This window comes from Bradysia coprophila (assembly GCF_014529535.1).
Source record: "Bradysia coprophila strain Holo2 chromosome X unlocalized genomic scaffold, BU_Bcop_v1 contig_26, whole genome shotgun sequence".
NCBI lineage: Eukaryota > Metazoa > Arthropoda > Insecta > Diptera > Sciaridae > Bradysia > Bradysia coprophila.
Window position 1 is genome coordinate 1 of NW_023503313.1, and position 27,595 is coordinate 27,595.

At 35.4% G+C, this 27,595-nt stretch overlaps 5 protein-coding genes across 6 annotated transcripts; 4 read left to right on the forward strand and 1 right to left on the reverse strand.

The window, feature by feature from the left end:
* The first annotated feature begins 524 nt into the window (after positions 1-524).
* Positions 525-2,077, forward strand: LOC119069352 (cyclin-dependent kinase 20-like). The gene is made up of 7 exons (XM_037173426.1): positions 525-828; positions 889-1,077; positions 1,142-1,255; positions 1,321-1,446; positions 1,498-1,604; positions 1,675-1,798; positions 1,874-2,077. The coding sequence occupies exons 1-7, from the start codon at positions 628-630 to the stop codon at positions 1,898-1,900; spliced, it is 888 nt and encodes a 295-aa protein (XP_037029321.1). The 5' UTR covers positions 525-627; the 3' UTR covers positions 1,901-2,077.
* Positions 2,078-3,769: 1,692 nt separating this feature from the next.
* Positions 3,770-11,047, forward strand: LOC119069040 (gamma-aminobutyric acid type B receptor subunit 2). Of its 2 annotated transcripts, none has more exons than XM_037172908.1 (16): positions 3,770-4,090; positions 4,971-5,125; positions 5,185-5,288; positions 5,348-6,004; positions 6,070-6,288; positions 6,561-6,701; positions 6,769-6,923; positions 6,985-7,177; positions 7,238-7,408; positions 7,473-7,583; positions 7,658-7,891; positions 7,987-8,169; positions 8,241-8,455; positions 8,520-8,760; positions 8,826-8,946; positions 9,017-11,047. In XM_037172908.1, exons 2-16 carry the CDS (start codon positions 4,987-4,989, stop codon positions 9,610-9,612), a joined length of 3,480 nt encoding a protein of 1,159 aa, XP_037028803.1. In that variant the 5' UTR covers positions 3,770-4,090; positions 4,971-4,986; the 3' UTR covers positions 9,613-11,047. The 2 variants fall into 2 exon arrangements, with proteins under 2 accessions (XP_037028803.1, XP_037028804.1); XM_037172909.1 differs by having other exon boundaries at positions 3,771-4,090; positions 7,658-7,882.
* Positions 11,048-15,137: 4,090 nt separating this feature from the next.
* LOC119069149 (very-long-chain 3-oxoacyl-CoA reductase-like) lies at positions 15,138-16,471 on the reverse strand. Its single transcript, XM_037173054.1, has 4 exons — positions 16,184-16,471; positions 16,065-16,111; positions 15,471-16,008; positions 15,138-15,398 (listed from the first exon to the last, which is right to left on the reverse strand). The coding sequence occupies exons 1-4, from the start codon at positions 16,332-16,334 to the stop codon at positions 15,184-15,186; spliced, it is 951 nt and encodes a 316-aa protein (XP_037028949.1). The 5' UTR covers positions 16,335-16,471; the 3' UTR covers positions 15,138-15,183.
* Positions 16,472-17,893: 1,422 nt separating this feature from the next.
* Positions 17,894-19,124, forward strand: LOC119069150 (very-long-chain 3-oxoacyl-CoA reductase-like). The gene is made up of 4 exons (XM_037173055.1): positions 17,894-18,058; positions 18,165-18,211; positions 18,291-18,792; positions 18,851-19,124. The coding sequence occupies exons 1-4, from the start codon at positions 17,908-17,910 to the stop codon at positions 19,084-19,086; spliced, it is 936 nt and encodes a 311-aa protein (XP_037028950.1). The 5' UTR covers positions 17,894-17,907; the 3' UTR covers positions 19,087-19,124.
* A 1,913-nt stretch (positions 19,125-21,037) lies between these two features.
* On the forward strand, positions 21,038-23,166 carry LOC119069152 (protein singles bar). Its single transcript, XM_037173057.1, has 3 exons — positions 21,038-21,648; positions 21,720-21,860; positions 23,017-23,166. Exons 1-3 carry the CDS (start codon positions 21,319-21,321, stop codon positions 23,092-23,094), a joined length of 549 nt encoding a protein of 182 aa, XP_037028952.1. The 5' UTR covers positions 21,038-21,318; the 3' UTR covers positions 23,095-23,166.
* The last annotated feature ends 4,429 nt before the right edge of the window (positions 23,167-27,595 follow it).

The following is a 27,595-nucleotide window of genomic DNA, read 5'->3' on the forward strand; positions in this document are numbered from 1 at the left end:
CAATGGAAGCAACATTTATGAAGTAAAAGATTATTGTAATGAATTGTTGAAAAATCTTGATAAAAAAGAAAACGAAGAATTCGATAGTTCACTTGTCCACTTGTCGTCTGTAAAAGGCTAACGATTACACAACTGCACATCACAAGATTGAACCTGTTTCGCTTCCTATTTCTGTATTTTCAATAGATTTTTTTATATAATCTTTTACTTCATTAATTTTCACACTTTATCGTGCAATATTGCTATAAAAAACCAGTGATTATTATTGTTTAATTTTGTATTGTCACTGTCACTTGAGCTTGATCTTATCATATGTCTGTAGTACCGCAAGTATACTTAATTTTCAAATATTTTTCGCAAGTAGCTCTATACAAACAAACAAAAACATGCCATCGTTACGCATTGAATACATTTTTATTTGTCTACTTACAACGACCTACCTACCATATTCTAATGCGCCTGTCGTCTATATTCGGTTTCCTAGCGATAATTCTGATAAACAAATCAACAACAGAAAATGCAATAACTCCCCTCGAGCGTAGTGCATTTTCAAATAATTTGACATTGATGATGGCTAAAGGAACGAAATAAAATAATTTTCGTTACGTATTTTCCTACAGAGGAAAAATGGACGACTATGCACCAAGCCGTTATAAGTTAATAAAACGGATCGGTGAAGGTGTTCATGGTGTTGTAATTAGAGCGATTGATTTAACAACCAACAAAGATGTGGCTATCAAGAAAATAGCGTTACGGACTAGGCACGGTGATTTATCAATTAATGCCATTCGGGAAATAAAAGTGTTGCAGTATTGTGATCACAGAAATGTAAATGAATTTTCATATTTTTTTCGATCTATTTTGTGCTGAGAATTGTAAATATTGTAGATTCTATCACTGCTAGACATATTTCCGGATGCGTCAGGGATGGGGCTAGTGTTTGAATACATGCCGTGCACTCTGCATACGAAAATTAAGGACCCAGTTCATCGACTGAGTCGTTCAAGTATTCGTTCGTACATGAAAATGTTGCTAGAAGGACTGAGTTACATGCACAGTCTTGGTATCCTACATCGAGTAAGATTTTTTCTTTTTTTTTCTTTTATGCTACACTTTCAACCAATAAACATTTGATTCATAGGACATTAAGCCTGCCAATCTTTTGATTAACTGTAATAATCAATTGAAGATTGCTGATTTTGGACTATCCCGAGTATTTGACGAGACTAACGCTGACAAGTGTTATTCCCCTCAGGTAATGCGTTCGGAAAGCCCAAGCAATTATAAACCTTTATCAACAAAGAAACAATAATTTTAAAGGTAGCAAGCAGGTGGTACCGAGCTCCAGAATTGCTATGGGGTAGCTCAAAGTACGGTCCTGGCATTGACACATGGGCAGCTGGATGTGTATTTGCGGAAATGCTGCGATCCATTCCCCTGTTTAAGGTAGATATATCCGTGTCGGCACGATACAATACGTAAAAGTTGTGATTATAGGGTAGAACTGATATCGAACAACTAGCCATTGTAATACAAACGCTAGGCTCACCGACAATTCATTCTTGGCCGGAAGTGACGACACTTCCTGACTATAACAAAATTAGGTTGGAAATTTAACTGAGCGCTTGGGCTTGACCTTGGTTTAAAAACGATTTAAAAATTCTGACTTTGCAGCTTTCCACCAACTAAACGTAAAAAATGGGAATCCTTATTTCCGACATGTACTAAAAAGGATGAAATTGGCCTAGTGGACAGTCTGATTAGATATGATCCCAAGAAGAGGTTGTCAGCCAAAGAGGTATAGAAATTGAAAAAAATAATCCTCGATAGATCAACCAGAAGTTTCATTTAATTGAGAAACCAATTATTTCAGGCACTGAGTCACATCTATTTTATTTAGTTGAAACAAACGAACTACAAAAACACAGCCAATGCATTTCAATAAGTACCTAAGTGTCCCTCGTAAAGAAGAAAAAAATATTTTGAAATATTTGATGGTATAAATTGTGAACGAATATTTTTTAGAAAAGATTAATTGTTTATAAAAATAAATTGCTTTTACGATTCTAAGTGATAAGTGGCAAGGATTTTAATATCAATTGTTGGCAAGACGTTTCGAGTGAACAGCTAGGTGGACTCTCTACACGTATACTTGAAAGCGTAGTTACTCATGTAAACTCAATACTCAGTGACCTGTCACATACGGCTATTCATCTGATATCGATAACGACGACAAAAATAGTGACAAGGGTAATATGATCCTTTACATAGGAAAATACATGTTTAAAAAAATTGAAGTACAAGATTTGAAATCAGGGATAATATATATATATTACGTCACGCAAAAACATGAGACAAAACCTCAAGATTTTATACAAAAAGTATCTCTAGTCTCATGTTTTTGAGTGACGTAATATATGTTTGACCTCTCAACAGATTATAAATGCTCTAATCGATGGAAGTAATAGACCCAATAATAATACTGGTCATATGCTTACCGTCTGTAACAGGTTAATAAAATAGTTTTTGATACACCGAAAGGCGGGCTTAAAAAATGAGATTGGATACTAGCCTGGAGCTGTCGGATTTTGAACCTCGTCACAGTCAGCTCTACTTTAAACTACGCTACACTAAATAAGACGGACATTTTTGATTCTACAACTTTCGCTTTTGAGTGCTAGAAGGGCTCTAACGAGTACACATATATAGCTGCCACACATTGTAAAAAAAAAAATCGAAATTGGGGTCAACATGTCAAAAATGCAAAATAAATTTTACAGCAGACACTGTGTTGAGCAAAAACAAAAAAATACTGAAAGGTTGGGCGTTTCCTTACTCATTCGTCCCCGCTAGCGCTCGAAGACAAAAATTGTGGAGCAAACATTGTTCGTATCGGGTAGGTTAATGGCCAAAAAGCTGGCTACCTTGAAAGAACTGTCTGACAGCCCAGATCATTTGGTTGGAAGGCTAGTTCGAAACCACTGATCTATCCCGTAATGTGGCGAACGTTTCAAGCTTTGTGGAAGTCACACAGTCTCTCGGTCTATGAACTTTACATGAATACATTGACGTTGAAATAAAGAAGAAAAAATTACGAAAGATATTGGTATTGCTTTGCCATCAGGTGACGTGGGATTTTTAAAAACAGAAGACATCCTGGGTAAAAAAATGTTCGCAACCCTCACACCCGGACTAAATAGACCCGAACGTTTTTTTCTATATATATTTGGACAATGTTTACGCTTACTGGGGAAAATCAATTACAAAAATGTCTAATTCGGTTACAATTTAGCAGTAAATACATATTCTCCAGTTCGAGATATAATTTCCAAAATTTATATATTTTCTCTCTCTTGTTACCAAGATACCTGATACGACTCTTGAGGCTAATCTCCATCATCAATGCTATATTGTTCTACATTGTTCACAGTGAATACGTCCTTTTTGGCACCTATACAACATTTCTAACATCGGAATACTCGACTATGATCGACAAAATCCTGAAAATCGTGTTACAGTATTTTGCTTTGATTTTTTCTCCAGTGATCCAGTGAGTTCGAAGTGAGTTACTGTATTTTTAGCTGAATAAAATCAAATGAGAATCATTCTGAACAGCAATCAATTGTTCAACATCAAACATTTATGTAGGTAGTCAAGCATTTCAAGTCAACCCTCTTGCTTTATAACATATATTGTCATTGCAATAATTGATAAGGGCGCAGACGCTGTAAAAATTCGGGATTGGATCGTACATGTAAAAATACATCAAAATAATTTCGATTTAAAAAAAACGAAGGGTGTGCTTTTCGAAGCTTTTCTCGTAGGAAGGATTTTCTAAGGAATTAAAAAAAAGTTTTTTCGTCAAAACTGAAAAGATTTGGTGTTTTGTTTTGCAGTTGAAAAAGTGTTGTGATTAGTGTACCGAATTACCGATGATGGACACAATTATGAAACGCAGAATGTGAACATAAAAGACTCAATCTATATTTTCAATAAAACAAATAAAATCAGAACCAGTGATTTAAACGCGATTTGGCATACGCAATTAGACAAGAGATTTTTTATCCTTACCTAGTTTTCCTTGTTAGAGGTTCGTATATATAGATGTGTAGTTTACTGAGTATATATTGGTTAATGTGACCGAGTTTTAAATAGAAAGTTAAAGAAAAGTCGTTCAATCCATTATCGAAACTTTGATATTAAATATATTTGAGATGTAATGTCGGTGTTTGTCGCTTCAGTCTTTCGTAGTAGTATGAATTGATTTTTTTTAGTAAAATGATACGGTTCGGTATAAAGCTGTGACATCCTGTCGTTATCACATTTAGTACTACCGACTGCAGAAACTCAACAAATCTTATTTGAAAGTATAGTGTTTGCGGTTGTGATTACTGAGAATGAAGATTCATGTAATCCCTGAAAGATTGTTACTCTTCTTGTCACATAAATTTATTACTTTTTTGTTGTGTGAGAGGGAACAAAATAAATTATGCAGATTTCTGCTGTCGATTCGACTCGAGTAAAGTTTTTTCTCAAGAGTACCAATTTATTGAGGAAATAGTTTTCCAAAATCTTGAAAAACAATCGTACGCATATTTACCAGAAGCCTATGTTACCCATTTCCCTTCTCGTTTCTACTTTTTGACACAGAGACGATGTCTAACTTCGACGTCGATTGATACCTGCTTCGAATCACCACCTTTCATCCTTACTTTTGGTGGTTCTTGAGCCAATTAATTGACTTTTAGTTATGATATCCTGGGACTATTATTGGGAAAACATTTTCCCATTTTTTTTTATTTTCCCAAATTTTCCTAAATTTTTCCAAATTTCCACAAAACTAATTTTTTGGGAAAATTAAGGAAAAATCTTCCTAGAAGATATGGGAAGGTATAGGAAAATATGATCAAATGTTTTCACAAAAATAGTATCTGTATAAATCAGTCTAACAAAGTTAATTAAATTTACAGAAACAAGCAGAAAATCATGACTCATGTTGCGACGTTTCTGATTTTCTGTATGGTTTTCATCATATCCGCACAACGACCTAGCTCAAGTCATCGCTCAGATGTTTATATTGCTGGCTTCTTTCCGTACGGAGATGGTGTTGAAAATGCAGCTACAGGTAATTTTTAACATCTGATTACTCGTTCCTTTCTAGTACTCATATAATTGCATCATTAGGCCGAGGAGTTATGCCTAGCGTCAAACTAGCCCTTGATCACGTCAACGAACATTCCAATATTTTAAGAAACTATCGGCTTCATATGTGGTGGAATGATACAGAAGTGAGACCGTATCTGTCCTATTCACCAACCTCTTAAATTTACATCAATTTTTTCTTCAGTGTAACGCTGCGGTTGGAGTCAAATCATTTTTCGATATGATGCACTCCGGACCCCATAAGTTAATGTTATTTGGTGCGGCGTGTACTCATGTTACCGATCCAATAGCAAAAGCTAGCAAACATTGGCACTTAACCCAATTGTCTTACGCCGACACGCATCCAATGTTCACCAAAGACGCATTCCCGAATTTCTTCCGCGTTGTACCATCCGAAAATGCATTCAACGCACCGCGTTTGGCATTGTTGAAGGAATTCAACTGGACCCGTATCGGAACAATTTATCAAAATGAACCGAGATATTCATTGCCACATAATCATATGGTAGCTGATCTGGATGCAATGGGCTTTGAAGTGGTCGAAACGCAAAGTTTTGTGAACGATGTCAGTGAAGCGTTGAAGAAATTGGCGGAAAAAGATGTTAGAATCATTTTGGGTAATTTCAACGAGCATTGGGCGAGGAAACTTTTTTGCGAAGCTTATCGATTGGAAATGTACGGACGCTCCTATCAATGGCTCATAATGGGAACGTACTCCGTGGAATGGTGGAATATTACCAGCGACTGTTCGCAGGAAGAATTGGTGACTGCTTTAGAGTCAACGATTTTAACCGATCTGCTACCTTTGTCTACAACGGGTGATATCACCGTTTCGGGAATCGTACGCTAAGCCACGGTTAAAAAGAGTTCAATCCTTTAACTAACCTATCAAACATTTGTACACAGACGGCTGAAGAATATTTGGCTGAATACGATAGCAGACGAGGTGGTGAATACTCTAGATTCCATGGCTACACATATGATGGAATTTGGGCGGCAGCTTTGGCTATTCAATACGTAGCACATCGGAAGGATCAATTTTTGTCACGCTTTGAATACCGTGTTAAGGATTGGGAAAACATTTTCCTTGAGGCATTAAAAAACACAAGCTTCGAGGGCGTCACTGTAAGTGATTGAACTAAAGCATATTTTTCTCGTTTAGAAGCTTTTGTTGAGCTTTCGGGATTGTACCATACTTAGACGAGTAGCCTATGAGAATCGCCTATTGAGTTCAAATAGTCAGAAGCTTGTTTTCTCCTTTGCTGCCTCTTCCATGGTTGGCACCTTTCCTAGAAAGTTCTTGTTCCTCCCGCAAACTGCTAAATGAAATGAACTGCTAACTGCAGTCTAGTGACCATATTAAATAAACTCTCTCGAATAACTATGTCTAAATATAGGGTCCAGTGAGATTTTATAACAACGAACGTCGTGCCAATATTTTACTGAAACAATTCCAATTTGGCAACGAAGAAAAAATTGGCGAATACAATTCCATTCACAATCGCTTAGACTTTTCCCCAGGAAAACCACTGAAATGGGTAACGAATTCGAAAACTTATCACAAACACTGACCACGACGACAATTAAATCATTGTGACTTTATAGATTGGTCGTTCACCGCCGAAAGATCGAACATTGAGGATCATTGAACATAGTCAAGTGAATTTGACGATTTATGCGATACTGGCAAGTTGTTCTGCTTTGGGAATTTTGATGGCAACCGTTTTCCTGGTCTTCAATATTAAATATCGTAATCAAAGGTTGGAATTTGATGGAATGGTACGACGATGCAGTTCGTTAAGACTGTTCGTTCTGTTTTAGATACATTAAAATGTCCAGTCCACATTTGAACAATTTGATTATCGTTGGATGTATGCTCACGTATCTGAGCGTTATATTTTTGGGACTTGATAGTGGCCTGAGCAGCATATCAGCATTTCCATATATTTGTACAGCAAGAGCCTGGCTGTTAATGGCCGGATTCAGTTTGGCTTTTGGTGCAATGTTTTCAAAGGTGAGATTAGTCTCCGTAAGAGTTGCGTGATAACAAAAATTCAAAATTAATTTCCGATAGACCTGGCGGGTGCATTCCATCTTCACGGACGTTAAGTTGAACAAAAAAGTGATCAAAGATTACCAACTGTTTATGGTGGTTGGTATTTTATTGGCTATCGATTTAGTTATAATGACAACATGGCAGATTGCCGATCCCTTCTATCGCGACACGAAACAAATTGAACCGCTGGTATGTGGTTTACATTGCCTGTGTTTTAGTAAACGGTCATTTGCTAAGATAAATTCTTTCACAGCATCATCCATCCTTGGAAGATGTTCTGATTGTGCAAGAAAACGAATATTGTCAGTCGAAAAGCATAACCATCTTCATTGGAATCATTTACGCATACAAAGGAGTGCTTCTGGTGAGTACATCACTAGTCTAGCGTCAACCGAACAAAGAAAAAACTAAAATTTTGAACCACTGTTTCATTGGCAGATTTTCGGCGCTTTTCTGGCATGGGAAACTCGACACGTATCGATACCAGCTCTAAACGACTCCAAACACATTGGCTTATCAGTCTACAATGTTTTGATCATGTGCATCATGGGCGCCGCCATTGCATTGGTTTTATCTGATCGCAAAGACGCCGTGTTTATCTTGATCTCTTTATTTATAATTTTTTGTACGACTGGCACATTGTGTTTGGTGTTCGTTCCGAAAGTAAGATTGGTAGTAATTCCATTAGTATAGTTGTTTCCATTACCCAGTGCTTTTAGAAGGATGGCAATGCGAATTTACAAAAAAAAAATCAATTTCAATTTCAGCTGGTTGAAATGAAAAGAAATCCTCAAGGGACGGTCGATAAACGGATCAGAGCCACATTGCGTCCAATGTCGAAAAATCGTAGAGATTCATCCGTGTGCGAATTGGAGCAACGTCTTAGAGACGTAAAGTCGAACAATTGTCGCTTCCGTAAAGCGTTAATGGAAAAAGAAGCCGAATTACAGGTCAGTACCGAAAAGGAGTCTACCAGCGAAATACCATCAGACCCTCAATTTGAACGAAATGACATTTCCAGGCATTGATTCGTAAACTGGGACCTGAAGCACGCAATTGGTTGGATGGAGTCAGTTGCGAATCGGAACCGTTGCTGAATCAATCGAAACTGTCAGTTCCAACAGTTCGCCGAGATTTGCCAAGCACAACGGAGATAACTGAAATGACATCCGTAGGTAGTGTGACATCGACGCATGCTGAACAGGAAAACGGAACGGTTACAACGGACAGTCGAAAGTAAAATATTTTGATTTTGAATGTAAGAGAAAGAACTGTTTGGATTGACCAATACCAATTTTAGCGCGAAAAATCTGCAATTTCAAATTGATCCTGTTATGCAGCCGATGATTCAAACCCAACAAATTGCCGATAATAAGGTACCTCCAAAGAGTAACGATACGCAACAAAAGGCACATCAACGCCGGAAAAGTAAAACTCCTGACAACACCCCTGATCATAAAGTGCTTACAACGTCAGAGAGCAGGGAGAGCAATCACTACATTAAGAATAAGACCATGCAATCACCGACTAGTCGAGGAAGGGTAAGCTTTTTGGTACATTGACGTCGTCACTGTCAAGTTTTTACACAAAATTCGACTTCATTCAGGACGCTGATGGATTCTCTTCTTCTCGCACAAAGATCAACACCCAATTTAATTCTGCCACAATGACGCATTCTAACAGTGAATTGAATACCATTTGTCCGCACAATAAAGGTAGCACGAAAAGTATGTTGAAACGGGTTCCCATTTTTCTACCATTTTCCGTTCGAAAATTAAATTTGTTTTTTTGCCACAGACTTAAACGGCGAACAGCAACGCAGAGTAAGTGTACAGATGGGTGCCGCCTTGAAAAGTAATTTCGTCGTATCACAAAGTGATTTATGGGACACCCAAACATTATCGCATGCCAAACAGCGTCAATCACCGCGTAACCATCCGAATCCACAACGTTGTCAAGAGCACGGTCACATTGTAACATACGATCAGAACAATACGACACCAATCCAACGATCTGTATCAGAAAAGAACCGTACCAAACATCGACACAAATCGAAAGTGCTGATGGGCCAAAGTGAAACGGACAGCGAACGTGAACGCGAAACCGTCAACAATTGTACACAGACACGGAAATTGATCAAATCCGCTCATGCACATCATCATTCATCGCCGAATGTTGCGCCCGACAAGCTTCGTAAGCATCGAACGAAAACCGAATCGTCGATGTACGGTGCCAGTTCGGAATCGGAACTGTTGGATGGTGACACAGCCATATTGCCGATATTTCGAAAACTTTTAACGGAAAAACAGCCTAGATATCGTAGTAGAAATAATGTAGTCGGTGCAAGTTGTCCTAATATTTCAATTAAGTGTGATATTGTTGAGTATTTGTAAGATGTGCGCATATTATAAAGAAGAAAGAAAAGAAAGAAAAAAACAAAAACAAATTAGTGGAAAAAAACATTTTATCGGTGTAATTAGTTGAATTAAAACCGCAACCAACCACAAAAATATTTAAACTTTTATGCACAAACCTTTGGTTGTTGATTTATGGTACAAAGGAATCAAAATCGTCACTTAAATACCCGACACACACCCACACCACTTCGGAATTTATCTAAATTTATGTGAGTAAAGTACTAAAGTAATTACGAAATTTGCACAACTAAATCTCTCTAACGTAGCATGGGCTAAGTAATTTTTCACTATTTTTTCTTATCGGATCGATTTTTCTTTCGTCCACTCCGTAAACCATGTTAATTGTTCGACCATGTTCCCCTGTAAAAAGGAACAGTTCTTCAGAAATACACCCAAAATGTGACTACAATAACTTGAGGAACTCTGCGATAGCTATAAATCAGTGTTCATGAAAATCGTAGCACATCATTAATGTGTCCTCCATTGAAAGATGACATAATCGGTTCTTTCAGAACTTTGGTGTCGTTGCAGCAAACTGATTTCAAGAATAAACGTCTATGCGGTCTTAAAAACTCAAGTTCAAAAAAATGAAGTAAAAGATTCGAAGTCCATCTCATGAAAATACTTTCATCAAATGAAGTAATAGATGGTAAACCTTCTTGCTGTATGTTAAAGGTTAAACTGTGAATATTCAAAATTATCTGACTCTCAGGAACATTCTACACTTTATTCAATAATCGAATTTTGAGATCGAGAAAACGACAGAAATTTCATACGCCCAAATACAAACATGTCTATCGTGGTCTATTGAATTTTAAAAATTAAGAAAACATCGAAATGTTTCTAACTAACGATTTTTCCATATTTTATAATTGCATGCAAAGCATAAAATGTGCAGTATAGAGAGGACAAGTTAAATACATTTACAGAGAGAAGTATATCGTGAAAAAGTTACAATTTAGCTTTTTCTGAATGCACATTCTTGTTACAATGCACAACGAGATAAGAACTATAACGAATTGGACGATTTTTTGCTAACTGTAAGCTCGGGTTTAATTGTGAAATTAGCTCTGACAGGAATTGAACTAACAATTAAGTTCCAAACAAAACATTTTTATATTTTATTTCGATGCCGAACGTTATTTGAAGCATTTTTGCATTAAATTATGCATGGAAATTTTGCATAATTAATTTTTAATTTAGTAAAGAAAAATTAAGAAAATAAGCAAAGTCTGAAATCTTCGTCAACATGCGTGCAGCGCGCCATCATTTTATTCAGTCGAAATTGCGAAAATTAACATATAGAACAATCGGGATATTTAACAAAGATGTAAACAAAATGTCCTTATTTATTTGGCAAATGACCCTTCTCCATCGGGTTTTACATGTTATGAACACAAAATCAGCTTTATAAAAAAAATTAAAAACTTTTTTGTTATGGTCTAGAATAATGTTTTGCTCATAATAATGTTCTTAATCGAATTTACATCGTTGTTTGGAACTCAATTGCTAGTTCGAAGAGCTCAATTTATCATCCTTCTCGAAATTCTTTGATGGGAATACATCAGCTGGAGTGCTGGACTCTTGCTAGCTACACCGATAGAATATTATTGTCTCGTTCGGATAATTGTCTTTTTCCTGCCTTACTTCGGACTGTGGCCGTGGCTACGTGTCACATGTACGTCGTCCGACAAGTAGCAACCATACGTGTCCGAAGTAAGGCAGGAAAAGGGTTGTACTTATATTCTTCAGCTAGATATATTTATTTACATGTCTCTGTGGTAAGACTAACAGTACATCAGCGCGGAGAGGGAGTTTGGGCTTATCTGTGCATCGATACATAAAACATGATATGCACCTGTGCCCAAATGATTATTTTGACGATTTGGACTATGATTCGCGCCTTCGGCTTGGGATCACAATCAAAAACTGGTTCAAGTAATCATTTGGACACAGGTGCATAATATGTGTTATCAGATTGTGAGTTAAATTTGTCAATGCCGACTGATATGAATTGATCTAATAAAGGTCAATGAAATGACGTCAAACCTTGATCGATACACTCTTAGAAAAGTGAAACTTGTCATGTATTGTAATTGGCTCTAGGACTTATTAACCCCGGACAAAATAACTCCGGACAAAATAACCCGGACAAAATAACCCCGGTCAAAATAACCCCGATCAGGTCAGGACAAAATAACCCCTGGACTAAATGATGACGACATTGAAGGGGGGATACTCCCCCCTTCACCCCCCTCTGCGGGGGCTGCCGCCCCTCGACCCCGCTTTTTTATTTTTTTTTTATTTTCCACGGCCTGCGGCGCAGCATATAATCTATTAAATTATATCAATTATATACTTGAGTATATTCGAACATATCGACTATATACTCAAGTACATTCTAATATATCGACTATTAATTTGAATATATTGACTCTATACTCGAATATGTCTACTATCATCGAATATATGGACTACAACTATGTACTCGACTATATTCGAATATGTTGACTATATACTAGACTATCGTCGAATATGTCGACTAAGAACTAGACTATACTCGAATATATCGACTACATACTAGACTATCATCGAACATATCGACTATATACTCGATTTCATTCGAATATACCGACTATATTCGCATATATCAAATATAAACGACTATATTCGAATATATCAACTAAGTACTCCACTCCACTATATTCAAATATATCGACTAAGAACTAGACTATATTCGAATATATCGACTACATACTAGACTATCATCGAACATATCGACTATATACCCGATTACATTCGAATATACCGACTATATTCGCATATATCAAATATAAACGACTATGTTCGAATATATCAACTAAGTACTCCACTCCACTATATTCAAATATATCGACTAAGAACTAGACTATATTCGAATATATCGACTACGTACTAGACTATCATCGAACATATCGACTATATACCCGATTACATTCGAATATACCGACTATATTCGCATATATCAAATATAAACGACTATATTCGAATATGTCAACTAAGTACTCCACTCCACTATATTCGAATATATCGACTAAGAACTAGACTATATTCGAATATATCGACTACATACTAGTATGTATGTATCGCCTATATTCGCATATAGCAAACATGATCGATTATATTCGAATATATCGACTATATTCGCATATATCAAATATATTCGACAAGATACTCGAATATATTCGAATACATCCACTATGTACTCGACTATATTCGAACATATCGACCATGTACTCATGAATATTCGAATATATTGAGTGTATTGAAAATATTCGAGTAACTATATCGTTTTTTTTATTTGGGAGTTATTCTGTCCGGAGTTATTTTGTCCGGGTTATTTTGTCCGGGGTTATTTTGTCCAGGGGACATTATGTCCGGATTTATTTCGTCCGGGGTTATTTTGTCCGAACGCCATTGTAATTTGGGAGTTTGACTGGTTCTTGTAATCCACATTGAAATAGAGTCGTGCGATCTTCTGTTAGTTTTAGCAAGTGGATTGTAGATACAAACCACAACTCCCAAACAAGAAAATTTAACGGAATTCATTTCAACATCCTCGGTTGAATTAAGTCAGATAGATTTAAATCTAATAGAATCGGCTAGTCATATCATATCGATATCGACGATAATAATAAATGATAAGTTCAGGCTAGTGTTCTTAAATTGCGGAAAAATATTGAAGTAATTTTATATTAAATGGATCAAACACTTTACACAAATTAAGTAACAGATTTATTGAGTTTGTTACGATAAGCTTACCGTTTCTAAAAGGTTGACTATATTGATAACAGATTTATGTTGATCCATTCACTTGAATGAAATCATCACTTGAGCAACGATTGTTATTTGATTTGATTTACTGTGAAGTGGTCCGAATACACGAAAAAAGCGGAGACTACCGATTTACGTTCAGGAGATACCGATTTGCTAGCGAAGCTCAAATAACTGCATCTCATAAGTGGAATGAACATTTAAGTCATAAAATATTACGTTTTTACGTACAATTATTAAACGTAAAGCTTGTGCAGAATCAGCAACAGCTGAACATCTCCAGCTGGTCGACAAAGACAATACCTTTGTTTCGAAAACAATACAAAGGCAAGCTACATACAGTGCATACAAACGTTAAGGTCATCACTACGTGCGCACATAACACGTATGACTGTAGTAAACTCGTTGTTTAGAATGTGTTTTGATTGTACATAATACAAGTAGAGTGTCTTTGTTGATCAGCTGGTGAAGATCAGCTGTTGTTGATTCTGCACAAGCTTCGTTTAATAATTGTATATTTTCCGTTTTTTTTTCGTGTAGATTTTTTTTCGCGAAATTTACAAGACGTTCACTGGATGTTTTTTCGAACAAATTTTATTTCTAAAATCAAAATGCAATAATCGTTTTGTCAATATTGTTTTAGTATAACATAGGACCTATGTCATAGGTACAATTAAAAGTAAAAAAACCAATTGAACTAAAACGTTTAACTACAAAAAAGGCTAAAAGTATATATAGAAAAAGTAAATGTTACACAAACTTAAATGAACAAAAAAAAATAATTATTTTAGACGTAAAATGTTATACGATAAAATAAAAGTTAAAAAAAAAATCTCAATCAATTGTAACACTAAAAATCTGCAACAATGTTTTATGTAAATAGATCCTATTTTAGCAAATTTTTATGAAAATGTCTTCCTACTACAAAGATTTTTTTTTTGTAATTATATTATTGAACCCTATAAATACAAATAAAGAATTTAGTAGAAAATTACAAATTGATTTACGAAAGTACATTCGATGAGCAAACAGGTGGCGTTAGGGATGCAGTTGGTAGGTTGGGTAGTTGCAGTGTTTTTGTGACTCCAACCATGGACACACAGACACTGAGTGATTCAAAGAGCTCAACCCAACTTTGTGTACATTTCTCTAGCCTACATTTAGGCGAGATATCAATTAAGCACTTAACTTTCCAAAAGGTATTTGCATACTATGAGGCGAGGTGTGGCTCGCCAGTCATGAATACTCAAATAAGTCATAGAGAAAATGTTTTTTTTTTTGTCTTACAACATCCAATCTGCATCAGCGATCCGATGAGAGTCGATAAAGCTCGTAGCCTTAAAATACCGCAAATCTCACGGTCCTATCGCAAATTTGGACACCGTGGTTGAGATTTTTTGTAATTATTAATCATGCCCTTTAATCTGTCGCAGACGGCAAGCATATCGAGCTATTAGATCTATTACTTCACTTTATCTAAGTATTTTCAAGAGATCGATTTCAAATCTTTTACTTCAATTTTGTGAAAATGCAGAGATTACCATTTATTTTTGTCGTCATTATCAATAACAGATAATAGCCGTGCGTAAAAGTTAACAGATGTGCTAAAGATTCTGATGGTAAAGATAAATCGACATGAAGCTAGTTCAGTGCTCACTACTCGCTATTCAAAACAAAATTTAATTTTCGTAAATTTCTAAATTATTTTCAATAATTTGTGTCAATCTTGTTATTTCATTTCGTTCGTTTATAAGTTCCATCTTTGATTTGCTTATCACGTGACGCAGTCATGGCCATTCTAGTTAAAAATTCACTTCCTTTAGGCCAAATGAAGGTAATGAATTTGGCTATGATCACAATCACGGAGTGGGAAAAGAAGCCAGTTGTTTGTCGACTGTACCCCACATAACGCAGTGCTGATTCAACATATTGCCTTGCAGTTGGAATACCTAAAACATTTTTAATTTGACCGAGTCATCATGAGTAATCAAATCGATGAAATTCATAATTTTTTGACATACCGACAACACCTCCTTCCATTTTGCTCATGTTGGTACCAACACCTCCTGTGGTTAACACCTGAATGTCGATTCCTTGTGATTCATATTCTGCTGCAAGATCATTGGAAAACTTTGTGACAAAAGCTTTCGATGCCGAATAGACAATCATCATTGGACCAGGCATTAAAGATGCAATTGAAGATATATTGATGATTAAACCGCGCTTCCGTTGCACCATTTGCGGTAACACCAAGCTACACATCATTGGAACAGAAGTGATGTTACATTTGATCATGTCCTGAATCAATTTGTCGCGTTCGGGGATGTCCAAGAATAGTTCAGGTCCTTGATAAAACATGCCAACATTGTTAACCAAAATTCCGATTTCTATTCCGGCAATTTGTTGTTTAATTTGTTCGTAGATTTCTGGGCCAGAAGTAAAATTAACGGCAATGACTTTCGTCTGGACATTAAAGGACTGTGAGATCTCCTTGGCGACGTCTTGTAACTTTGTCAGTGTCCGCGAGACGAGAATAACGTTAAATCCACGCTCTGCCAACTGAAACGGAACTCATACAGTCAATTCACTCAATGAAACATTTTAAGTGCTCTTACTGATCTCGCATATTGTTTGCCTATGCCGTCGGTAGCTCCAGTTATTACTATAACAATATGAAATGTTACCAATTATTATGCAATACTGCTAAAATTCGCCAAATCTTTCAAATACTTACATGCCCAATTACCGTACTGTCGTAGGTTTTTGGATTCCAAAAAATGGGGACCGACAATATTGCCGTAAATCCATCGAAATACCCCAAAAACCAACTGTAATCCAATAACAAAAACGGAAAACGTTTTGAAGAGGTCGTAGCAACAAGACATTTTCAATTTCGTTTTGTTTGATTAGCTCTTAGTTCTTGACTAAATTGCAAAAGTTTTTTCTTTCCTCATTACCTAATACTCCTACGAATGTTCAGGTGAGATAACAAGCTTTCGCTTGTCATGGTCTGAGTTCATATATTTTCAGTATCTATGTTTCAATGTTGAGGCATTGACGAATTATCAATTTATGTAAATAAAATGACCGTTTCGTTATCTGCCTCGTCATCACCGAAGATTAGATAAGAAAGTGGAACACAAATATATGGGTCGAACACAAAATTGTCTTGTCCCTTACAATAAGTACAATAGTGATATGCAACCACCCATAATATTACAAGTCCTCAGACTTGGGCAATAGCAATGAAATGTTTCATAGTAACGCTGATACTGTTTCATTTTCTTTAAGATCTTCAAGAGCGAGTCAAAAGAAAAAATAGAGTTTTAATTTTAAAACTGATTTTGTTTTTTAACTTTTCATAAAAGGCAAACATTTCCCCACGTTACGATTGAATGTTTTACTTCATTTGTTTAAAGTTTCGTTTAGTGCTTCATAGAAAACGGTTCTATAGGCTCCTTTATTTCTCTATTTCGCGTACTTCATTTCTCCATAATGGAAGTACCTATATGAAAATGAGAGAAGTAAAAAATGGAGTACTGAAATTGGACAGTTATCATACATAATTGGCACTGTAAAAAATTGGAATTTTTTCACATGAAGTAAATGTTTGGAAACTTAAGTATGCTTTCCACAAAAAGTACTCTGTGAGCTGTGAGTTCCGAGCTGTCAAGTAAACAAAGCGAAAATTGAAAAAATTCAATTTTGTCTCTCACACTGAGTACTTTTTTAGTAAGTGGAAATCAAGCCTTATGGTAATTTCAAATATTTGTCATGCCGGCAGCTATCACTAGAAGCACTTCTACTGAAAGCGCGTTTAGAAAGTACGAGAAGATATTTTGAATAAAAAAAATTGGTTGTTCGTCGATGTAAGTCATCAGCAGAAAAGTAATTGTAATCAAAATTGAATATTGAAAAAAAAATGAAAAACCGATTGAGCCTTTGATAAGGTTTTCAAGATATGGATCAAGTTGAATTATAAACATTGAATAGGTGACTTCTTATTTTTCTCAGACTGCATTGCGGTTCTATGTTCAAATGTATGTCGATGAGATCAATAGTGTTATGCAGTTTTGCAGGGCCTCATTTTTTCTCTTGATCATTTTAGGCCTAAAGCAAGAAAAAAGTCGGCGGACGGTTTTTGAGATAAATTGAATTTTATGAAGTGGCGCATGTGGAGCATGTTTAGATATGAATGTAGGGCGGCAGAACAAGGATCGCTCACTGGAGTTTGCATTTGTTTGACTTCTTTTTGAAAGTTTTGCAGCTTTCATTTCCAGACTATTATCATTCGCCCCAAACTCAAAAACACACCCGAATGCGCTGTTATGCCCGAAGACCATGTTTGAGCCAGTTCGACCCTGCCTGCAAAACGCTGCGCGAATTGTGAATGGTACCTATTTTGCTTTGTGATCAGTGATTTGTTCACCGCCTCGATAGAAATAATAAATTTTCGCAATGTCGTGCTGTTTCGAGTTACTTAAAACATTTTCCGTGTTTGTTTTTGGTATTCAGCTAATTTTCGGAGTATTTCGATGGATATATGAGAATATTGTTGGACCAAGATTTTTGGAACCAACGGACCTTCGTAAATACGGAAAGTGGGCATGTACGTTTTCTACAAAAATATTGCAAAAATTATGCAACTTTCGATTATTTGGTTTATCTTATCTCTAATTAAGAGGAAATTCATACGCGAAATTTCGATTTTATAGTGGTTACGGGTGCAACTGACGGAATCGGCAAACAATATGCGAAATCAGTAAGAAAAGCAACGAAAATAAATTAAAGGAAACAGTAAACCGTTCTCACCTTTCACATTTACATCAATATTTTTTTAGTTAGCAGATCGTGGGTTTAACATTGTTCTGGTTTCACGATCACTTACTAAGCTTCACGATGTAGCCAAGGAGATATCAAAATCCTACAACGTCCAGACCCATCTCATTGCTATAAATTTTACCGATGGACCAGAAATCTACGATCAAATTAAGCAACAAATTGCCGGAATAGAAATCGGTGTTCTGGTTAACAACGTTGGGATGTTTCATCTAGCACCTGAATACTTTCTTGATATTCCCGATAGAGACAAAATGATTCTGGACATTATCAAATGTAACATCACATCCGTTCCCATGATGTGCAGTTTAATTTTACCGCAAATGGTGCAACGGCAAAGCGGTTTAATTATAAACATTTCTTCTGTATCTGCTTGCATTCCTTGTCCTAACATGAGCATTTATTCTTCATCGAAAGCATTTGTTGCCAAATTTTCTTCCGATCTCGCTGCTGAATACGAATCACAAGGAATTACCGTACAAGCATTAACGACTGGTAGTGTTGGTATGTAGTTTCGTAGCTTACTTTCATGACGAAAATTTGAATTTGTAATGATTTCAAGGTACAAATATGACCAAAGTTAAAGGTGGTAGCTTCAACGTTCCAACACCGAAGCAATACGTTGAATCAGCTATTCGGTATGTTGGCTACGCTCGAAATACCAATGGTTTTCTTCCACATTCGCTGATGCAGTTTATTGTACAATTTATGAACTTTGTTTCTCCATCAGTTACTGAAAAGTTAATGTTGAAGCGTATGCGAGAAGCACGTGCTAGATTTTTCAAAGAATCACAATAAAGATTTCGGTTTTGGTCGGGCTCAAAAAATGCTGGATCGCTCACCTAACTTACTAGGATTACGTTAGTAAATGGGTTGCAAAATAGACCACGCATGGGAAACTACATTTAGATGTATAAGTTCTCAAAGGTCAGAGCTCGAAGCTTATTTTAGTCATCGCTGACCAGAACAGATGGAATGGCCTATAGGTGCCTGCAACACGTTTACAGCAGATTACGGACTTCTGTCGAAAATATTTACTTTGACGATTTGGAAGTTATGTGCCGAGCTGCAGGTGTGCTACATAACCGAAATCGGTAAAATAATTTTGGACATAAACAGTTTTGTACTAGAGGGTAAAACCGTTCTAGGCAGATAAAATTCAATTAAAAAAAATCAATTAAAAATTATACTTTACTAGTGAGGGAATGGCCACATGTGAAGACCCCTTCCCTCGCTAGAAAAGTAAAGCGGGTGCGGGTCAGGTCCCTTACAATTTTTTCAATATATTGTGGAAATTATTATCGTCACTACCGGAAAAATCTGCGATGGCACTGCCTTCGAGTCGGTCTTTTGGGATACGAAATTTAAAAATTAGAATCTTTTGTTAGGAAATTAAATTTTCGATCACATGAAAATATTGTTCGGTGAAGTGACAGAAATGACCGACTTGCCGACAGCGTCAATCATTGAGAGTCCTGTGGAATAGTGCTCAAATCCACAATCTATACATTTTTAATCAATTGTATTTTATTTTCCGTTGCTAAACTTCCGAAGCATCACAAATAACTGATATAAAAACCTTCGCTTGAGTACAAATTCTTTGGAAAAGTACTTTTTCTGTTCTCTATTTTCTTGTAAATTTGCGGTCAGATTTTTATCAATAATAAATCATAAATAGGCAAGGACTCGTGTGAATTACGGCCCTCGGTCCGCTCTGCCCGCAAACTTCCCACTCGTGTAAGTTGTCTATTATTCAGTTTCATAGTCTTATTTCTAACGCTAATCAAAAGTAAAAGAAGCGAATGTGGAACGGTTAGAGGACTCTTTCACTTTGGTACAATATAAAATAGTACGGTAGACGTTCTTCCCTTACACTTATGTACAAAAAGAAAGCCTTCCGGTACATACTACATTCACAAAACCTTTAATCATGAATAAAATAGCACGACTCGTGGGAGTTTTCAAGTTTTCTGTTTGATAGTTTTGTAGTCATTCCATACATTTGAATAACGATTCAGAAAATGGTCTTTCATAAAATTTTATAAATATTTTATGTCATGACGTGGAATCTACTACTTTGGCCCGTGATAGCTGACTTTCACGTGACTATCCCTGACTATAGCCAACTATCACCGTGATGGCTGACTATCATGCGTGATAGCTGGATATAACTAATCGACAAAATCAAATTGCATCAAAGTAATCTTCTTCGATTGATTGAATTTGCAACAGTGGATAATACTGTTTTTCTGGAATAACTTCCAGATCCTTTATCCCACATAGCCCATCTTCAAACTTAACCTCAGGAATTCAATTCTGTGTCGATTAAAAAAATAAAATTAGTAATTGGTTGATAATTACTCAAGTTATCGTGTTTACAAACAAAATATTGGGACAAACAATTCCGTTTTTCATAACATATCATACAACCTTTCATACAAACATTTTAGGGTATTTTCCGGCATAAGACCCTGACTTACAGTCAAGGGAATAATTTGATATCTCGTATCACGATGAGTAAAAGTACATCGGGCTGAATTACTTCACTGGTATGGTAATGTACTATAATTCCTAATTTCTAAGTATTGTACTCAGTCTTTGCAATTCATCTGGTAGATAGAACCAGATTGATGGGAATAATTATCTGATTGCAGTAGAATCATTAATACACTTTATCCACTACACTTATAGTGACTTCCCTTTCAACGAAATGGTTCAATTGACAAAATGCCTCAACATCTGTTACAGATCGGAAACAAAGAATAAATTTAATGAAAGGACCCACACAGCGAATGTTATTTTTAGAGTTTTGTTTACTTTCTTGTACACAATTTTCGTCGTCGAACCCTTGTGTTGTAAAATACCGTTGAAACGGAATGAAAAAATTTATTTTTAGATTTTTCATTCCATACAATTTGTGTTGTCTCTTAATTAGTCGGCGACGCGAAGAATTTCAGTGGCACGTTGACATTGAGACGAAGAGCATTTTAAGTCTTCAGTCCAAAGCAAAATCAAATCAATACACTCAAAATGCCGGCTCATGTGATTCGAATGCCGAATCAAATCAGTTCGAACACCGGAAGTGGTGGAATTAACATTTGTTGTTGTCGCATATGTACTTGTGTTAACCTGGAATTTCTAACAACCAAAAATGGTTTATTCAAATTAAGTGAAGTGATTCTCGGATCGCTGTGTCAGACATTACTGATACGGTTCGGATTACCATATGCAAATGACATCGGTCAAGCATTCATTAGTTTTCTAACGACAGTTGCATCATGCCTAACAACAGCGTCAATACTGTTATTGTGTTATGTGGTGTCTTCCAAGTCCTTCCAGTTAATCAGACAATCACTTTTTGTAAATATTTTTTGTTTCTGTTTACAATATTGTGCTCCAAATTCGTTGACATGCTCGTTTCGTCCTTCCAGGAAGTGGTTTTTAATGCTGTGTCTTGTTTCTTCTACTTAAGTGCTTCGTCTTATATGGGATTTGCGGTTAACGTATGGCTTTATCCAAGATTTGTTATACAAAGCGGCTATATGGCTTATCCAGCAATGACTGCCACTTACGTAAGTAGATGGACAATGTGCGATAAAATTGTATTGAATTGTAATAGATGTTCATCTGTTATCGACAACGTCGACCTGTGGCAAGTGGTATGTTTTATGTAGTAAAATGTTTGTCAAAACCAATGAAGTAACAGATTTCGTATTTTAAACACTAGAAAATAGTGTAAACAACAGAAGTAGAACATTCAATGAATATACGCTGTGATCCCTTCATCGTTTAATGAAAGTTCAATATATCAGAAAAGTTGGCGCAACTAATTTTTACCCTTGTGAAAATGATGCAGCAAACAAAGAACGCCACATCACAGCACTAAAAACGTATAAAATTGCGGTCTGATTTCGACCAATTTCGTGATTTCTGATGATCGTACGATATTAACTGGTAGTACGTGTTTCAATGCTCAAAATATCCTATTTATGTCAAGAAATACAACAATTGTTTTACTGTGTGCTCTGTGCGAAAGTTGAACATTACGTAGCAATTTGCAATGGCATTTGGAATATTTTCGTTTCATTTTTTGTGAATGTTTATGTTATGCTGGGATATGTATTTATTTATATTTACACTCTACAATTGCCGAAAAGACAGTAACCGAGGCTTACTGCTCAAAAACACACCTGGTAGTTTGCTTTTATCACAAAATTGTTACCTCATGTATGAAGATCAAAAATTTAATTAGATTTTAAATGCCTCGATTGAACTTGTTTCCATTCGTGTAACCATTCTTTCACACAGACGTAACGACAACCATTTCACCAGTATAGTATCGAGTCTATTACTTCTTTTGATATATGAATTTTCTTCAGATTGATATTACAATCTTTCTCTTCAATTTAATTAGGAATGGCATGATCATAAATCGTAGCTTTTACCGATGCATATCTGTATCCTGATCATAAAATTGTTTTCCAGTATTGTTCCACCAATGTTTGCAGCCGTAGGAAAGACGGTTCATTCGCTTTATAAAAAACGTCTCAGAATAACGTTTTACGTCGAAAAAATTCGAAAATGATATTCGGTGCCTCGGTTCAACAATCTTTTTGTAAATAAGCATGATCTAAATCGCTCATTTTTGTCGTTGTTGTCGATAACATCATCCGCATATAAAAGTAAATATTTGCTTTGATTTATTTAAATATTATTTCCCAAAAACAGTATGTTGGAGCACTTGTGGGAATTATTCATGGAGTCGATGCGTATTGGGCCTACAGATACTTTCGGGGCTACAGATAGTTACAGTTTAAAAGTTTCTAGGTAACAATGTAATCGTAAATAAATGTTGTACAATTTTTAAAACATTTTTTTACTGAAGAGTTCACTAAACGCGAGGGGCACCTCACTGCATTTGCAACTCTTTTTCCTCGTGCAACCCTTTGGAAACATTTTTTTCAGCATGCAACTCTTTTGCAACTCTTTTTTTCGGCGTACAACTAGCAAATTTAGGGAAAAAACGAAAGAAATTTCTATTTTAATGTTTGTTATGGAAAAATAAGCAAATATTGTACGTCGGATAACTCATATAAGACGATTAGACATAACTCAAAGACATTCATTTGTGATATTTGTGAATTTCGTTTTCCATAGCCCTAAATTTGCTATTAACCCTGCCTCGATGGAAAATCTTTGTCATAAATAGTTTTTGCTGAGAATTATTCATGGCATATTTGGTATCATTGGAAAGCCAAAGCTTACACACAACGATTTTCGTCAAATTTTCAAACTTCGTCAAATTTTCAAACTTCGTCAAACTTTCAAATTTCGTCAAATTTTCAAATTTCGTCAAATTTTCAAATTTCGTCAAATTTTCAAACTTCGTCAAACTTTCAAATTTCGTCAAACTTTCTTTTTTCGTCAAATTTGGTAATTGGTTATTAATATATACTAAAAGAATTGTAACGAACTTACAGTCGTTTTTTTTTATTTCGGAAAATATTTGAAATATTTTAGAGTTTTAAAAGTCATCGATGTCATGGCGCATCGGCCGATAACAGAAGATGCGTCCGTTTTACACTTTCTTGCAGGCGCACTTTTTATTTTGAATTTGAATTTTTTGTCATTTTCAATTTTTTATTGTTTTTCTACGCAAAGTGTTTAATTTCAGGTTTGAATATTTTATTTTATAATTTAGAAGTTCGATACTAGAACTTGAGACTGTGCGAATAACAGAATTAATTGAAATAACATATTTTGAAGTTTTATCAGATTTTTGTCGCAAATGTTTCATGGATGAATAGTGTTAGTATTTGTCTATTCAATACTAAGCTTCTAAGTGTGTCTTCTAATGAGATCATTTATGGAAGAAAAACAAAGCCTAGCTTAAAAGTTTCTTGAATTAAATTTAATCGTGAAAGGTAAGTTTATCAATACCGGTATAAACTCTGACAGGAATTATCGTTAACAATAAAGAGAGTCGAATGTGTCTAACATCGTGCGAACATATTTGTTTCAACTGAATTCGGTAAATTAATCGTATAATGCTAATCTTTAGATGCTTTAGAAACTAAAATCATTTTAGTCTTATTAGAGTAATTTAGATGCTAAGACTTTCGGAATATCGTAATTCTGACGAAATGCCTAAAGCTGGGTTATGAAACAAAAGATCTCAAATCATCGAAATTCAAAGGAAAAGTAAGAACCAATGAGAAGTTTGATGATGTGGATGACATTCAATGCCATGGACATAAAAAGACTAGAAGGTAGAATCAAAACAAAATTTTTAATTCTATTCATATATCATTTTATGAGGTTCCGATATTCAGCTGAAATTAGAAAAAAAAGTTTTCATTCAGGCGAACCAAAAACTTCACATTCACTCACCAGGTATAGACCCAAAAAAACAACTTTTTCTCTCACCTGTTCTTCTACTTTTCGTCACGGTGACATCACTCATGTCATTTTTTCATATTGCTAAGGATTTCATACGATTCTCTGTGTTGCATCCTCGGACGTTTTCACCACCTGGCTCAAAAACAAACCTTTTTGTTTCTTTTAACATAATATACTATTTCGACACAAAACATGTTTTTCATCTGAAATATGTTTGCCATCTGAAATAAATAATAATAATAATAATATTTTCAACATGTTTTCTATCTGAAATATGTTTTCTACCTGAAATATGCTTTCTACCTGAAATGTGCTTTCTACCTGAAATATGGTTACCATGTGAAATATGTCTACTATCTGAAACATGTTTTCTATTTGAAACATATTTTCTGAAATATGTTTCCCACCGGAAATATGTTTATCATCTGAAACATGTTTGCTATCTGAAACATGTTTTCCTTCTGAAACATGTTTTCCATCTGAAACATGTTTCCTATCTGAAACATGTTTGCTATCTGAAACATGTTTTTCATCTGAAACATGTTTTCCATCTGAAACATGTTTTCCATCTGAAACATGTTTTCCATCTGAAACATGTTTTCCATCTGAAATATATCTACCATCTGAAACATGTTTTCCATCTAAAGCATGATATCCATGCGAAACAATATCTTTTCACAGAAAATTGTTATTTTTTAAATTTTTATTTTCAAATTTTGCGCCATATTACAGTTTTACCTTCGATTCTTTTATATCCATTAGGGTGTAGCGTTTTGCAACCTTTTTTTAATTTCTTAAGGCCTGCGGGTAGGTTCGATGCAGAATGGTTCACTGAACACGAAAATACGAAAAAAAAATTTTTGAAGTTCGAAGCTCCCATGCGCACCTCTGAAAACCGACTTTTTTGGTCCCAAAGCCATAGTGAGATTAGTTCTGCCGGCTGTGCGGAAAAATATATCTTAAGAGTATATGATAATTAATCGTGAAGACCGTGGCTTCAATTTGGCATACTTTAAAATGTAAAAAAATTTGAGTCACCGTTGAACAATTACAAAAAGTGCTCCCGACCATGACTTTTTCAGAATTTTTTTGGACTCAAAGCTTTCTAAAATATGTGACTGGAAAGGAATATAGTCGTGTAGTACCTCATTTTAAGGGGAATTTCAAGAGCTTTCAAACGAATATAGACTCGACGTAAAGATTCACCGGTTTGCAGATTCGATGACCTTATAGTGTGTAGAAAATGGTACGAGAAAAACCATATTTTTTAAATTTTTCACAGAATTTATACAAAAACGGTTCCAAATTGTTCTTAGTATTGCTGGCGTTAATAGAAATTTCAAAAAAAATGTCGATTTGATGATTTTTCGATTATCTTAAAGATACGAGTTAAAGTTATCCCAAAAGTCGGTTATTTCTTCCCAGAATTGCTGCATTATTAACGCCAGCAATGCTAAGAACAATTTGGAACCGTTTTTGTATAAATTCTGTGAAAAATAAAAAAAATATGGTCTTTCTCGTACCATTTTCTACACACTAGAAGGTCATCGAATCTGCAACCCGGTGAATCTTTACGTCGAGTCTATATTCGTTTGAAAGCTCTTGAAATTCCCTTTAAAATGAGCTACTACACGACTATATTCCTTTCCAGTCACATATTTTAGAAAGCTTTAAGTCCAAAAAAATTCTGAAAAAGTCATGGTCGGGAGCACTTTTTGTAATTGTTCAACGGTGACTCAATTTTTTTTTAATTTTAAATTTTAAAGTATGTCAAATTGAAGCCGAGGTCTCTATGATTAATTATCATATACACTTAAGATATATTTTTCCGTACAGCCGGCAGATTTAATCTCACTATGGCTTTGCGACCAAAAAAGTCAGTTTTCAGAGGTGCGCATGGGAGCTTCGAACTTCAAAAATTTTTTTTTTGTATTTTCGTGTTCAGTGGTCCAAACCTACCCGCAGGCCTTAAAAAATTAAAAAAAGGTTGCAAAACGCTACACCCTAATATCCATGGCGCACGTTGTCAACAAACACTCTTTAGTTGTATTGTTAACGATAATTAAGAAACCACTGTTGTTACTTTTATCTACTACTGATTATAAAATTAACTTACTTTGTTTGTTCACATGGTCCAATTAATCAAACAGCTGAAAGGGCATAGTCCACAAAATTGAAAGTCGCGCGGCCATTATACCACAAAATTAAAAGCCGGGCACTATACGACATAAATCTGATAAAACTTCAAAAAAGTTACTTATTTCTATTGATTCTTTTATTTGCCCGGTCGTAAATTAGAGTATTGAGCCTACAAATTCTAAAATAAAATATTAAAACTTAAAATTGAACACGTTCTGTAGCAAAACAACGAAAAATTGAAAAAGACGAAAAATTCAAATTCAAAATAAAAAGTGCGCCTGAGAAAAAGCGTGAAACGGACGCATTTTTGCTATTTCGAATTTAGTTTGAACCAACCGTAATGTATTAATTAATACGCCACAATTCTTTTTATCAAAAACATTTAGCATTTTTAACGTTCAAAACGTTTCAAGTTTTATTAAGGTAAAAGCAAAATAAAATGATCGAGTCTGGTTTTTCACAATTGAAATTCCATTGTCAAAAACCAGACTAGATCATTTTATTTTGCTTTCATTTTATAAACCGGTGCTTGAAAAGTGTTTAGATAAATGTTGCATTTGCATTTGAGGACGCCTATCTCCAACAGAAAACAATAGTATATTTCAACATACCCCAATACACACAAGGTGTGTATGGATACGAGGGCGAAGCCCGAGTGAAATACACACCGCGTGTGTATTGGGGTATTTTGAAAGATATTTTTCTGTAATAGTGAGAGTGTGTTGGTGCTTTCCTTCCCAACCGTTACTTTCCCGCTCGACCGTTTACT

Excerpts from the sequence above, each read along its gene's own strand:
- LOC119069352 (XM_037173426.1), top strand. The coding sequence starts at position 628 with ATGGACGACTATGCACCAAGCCGTTATAAGTTAATAAAACGGATCGGT. Across the intron at positions 1,256-1,320 it reads ACAAGTGTTATTCCCCTCAG|GTAGCAAGCAGGTGGTACCG; the intron begins GTAATGCGTTCG and ends ATAATTTTAAAG. Across the intron at positions 1,799-1,873 it reads AGAGGTTGTCAGCCAAAGAG|GCACTGAGTCACATCTATTT; the intron begins GTATAGAAATTG and ends CAATTATTTCAG.
- LOC119069040 (XM_037172908.1), top strand. The coding sequence starts at position 4,987 with ATGACTCATGTTGCGACGTTTCTGATTTTCTGTATGGTTTTCATCATA. Across the intron at positions 6,005-6,069 it reads ATATCACCGTTTCGGGAATC|ACGGCTGAAGAATATTTGGC; the intron begins GTACGCTAAGCC and ends ATTTGTACACAG. Across the intron at positions 7,892-7,986 it reads TCGTTCCGAAAGTAAGATTG|CTGGTTGAAATGAAAAGAAA; the intron begins GTAGTAATTCCA and ends TTTCAATTTCAG.
- LOC119069149 (XM_037173054.1), bottom strand. The coding sequence starts at position 16,334 with ATGTCTTGTTGCTACGACCTCTTCAAAACGTTTTCCGTTTTTGTTATT. Across the intron at positions 16,112-16,183 it reads ACAGTACGGTAATTGGGCAT|TAATAACTGGAGCTACCGAC; the intron begins GTAAGTATTTGA and ends ATATTGTTATAG. Across the intron at positions 16,009-16,064 it reads GCAAACAATATGCGAGATCA|TTGGCAGAGCGTGGATTTAA; the intron begins GTAAGAGCACTT and ends GTTCCGTTTCAG.
- LOC119069150 (XM_037173055.1), top strand. The coding sequence starts at position 17,908 with ATGTCGTGCTGTTTCGAGTTACTTAAAACATTTTCCGTGTTTGTTTTT. Across the intron at positions 18,059-18,164 it reads TAAATACGGAAAGTGGGCAT|TGGTTACGGGTGCAACTGAC; the intron begins GTACGTTTTCTA and ends TCGATTTTATAG. Across the intron at positions 18,212-18,290 it reads GCAAACAATATGCGAAATCA|TTAGCAGATCGTGGGTTTAA; the intron begins GTAAGAAAAGCA and ends ATATTTTTTTAG.
- LOC119069152 (XM_037173057.1), top strand. The coding sequence starts at position 21,319 with ATGCCGGCTCATGTGATTCGAATGCCGAATCAAATCAGTTCGAACACC. Across the intron at positions 21,649-21,719 it reads TAATCAGACAATCACTTTTT|GAAGTGGTTTTTAATGCTGT; the intron begins GTAAATATTTTT and ends TCGTCCTTCCAG. Across the intron at positions 21,861-23,016 it reads CAGCAATGACTGCCACTTAC|TATGTTGGAGCACTTGTGGG; the intron begins GTAAGTAGATGG and ends TCCCAAAAACAG.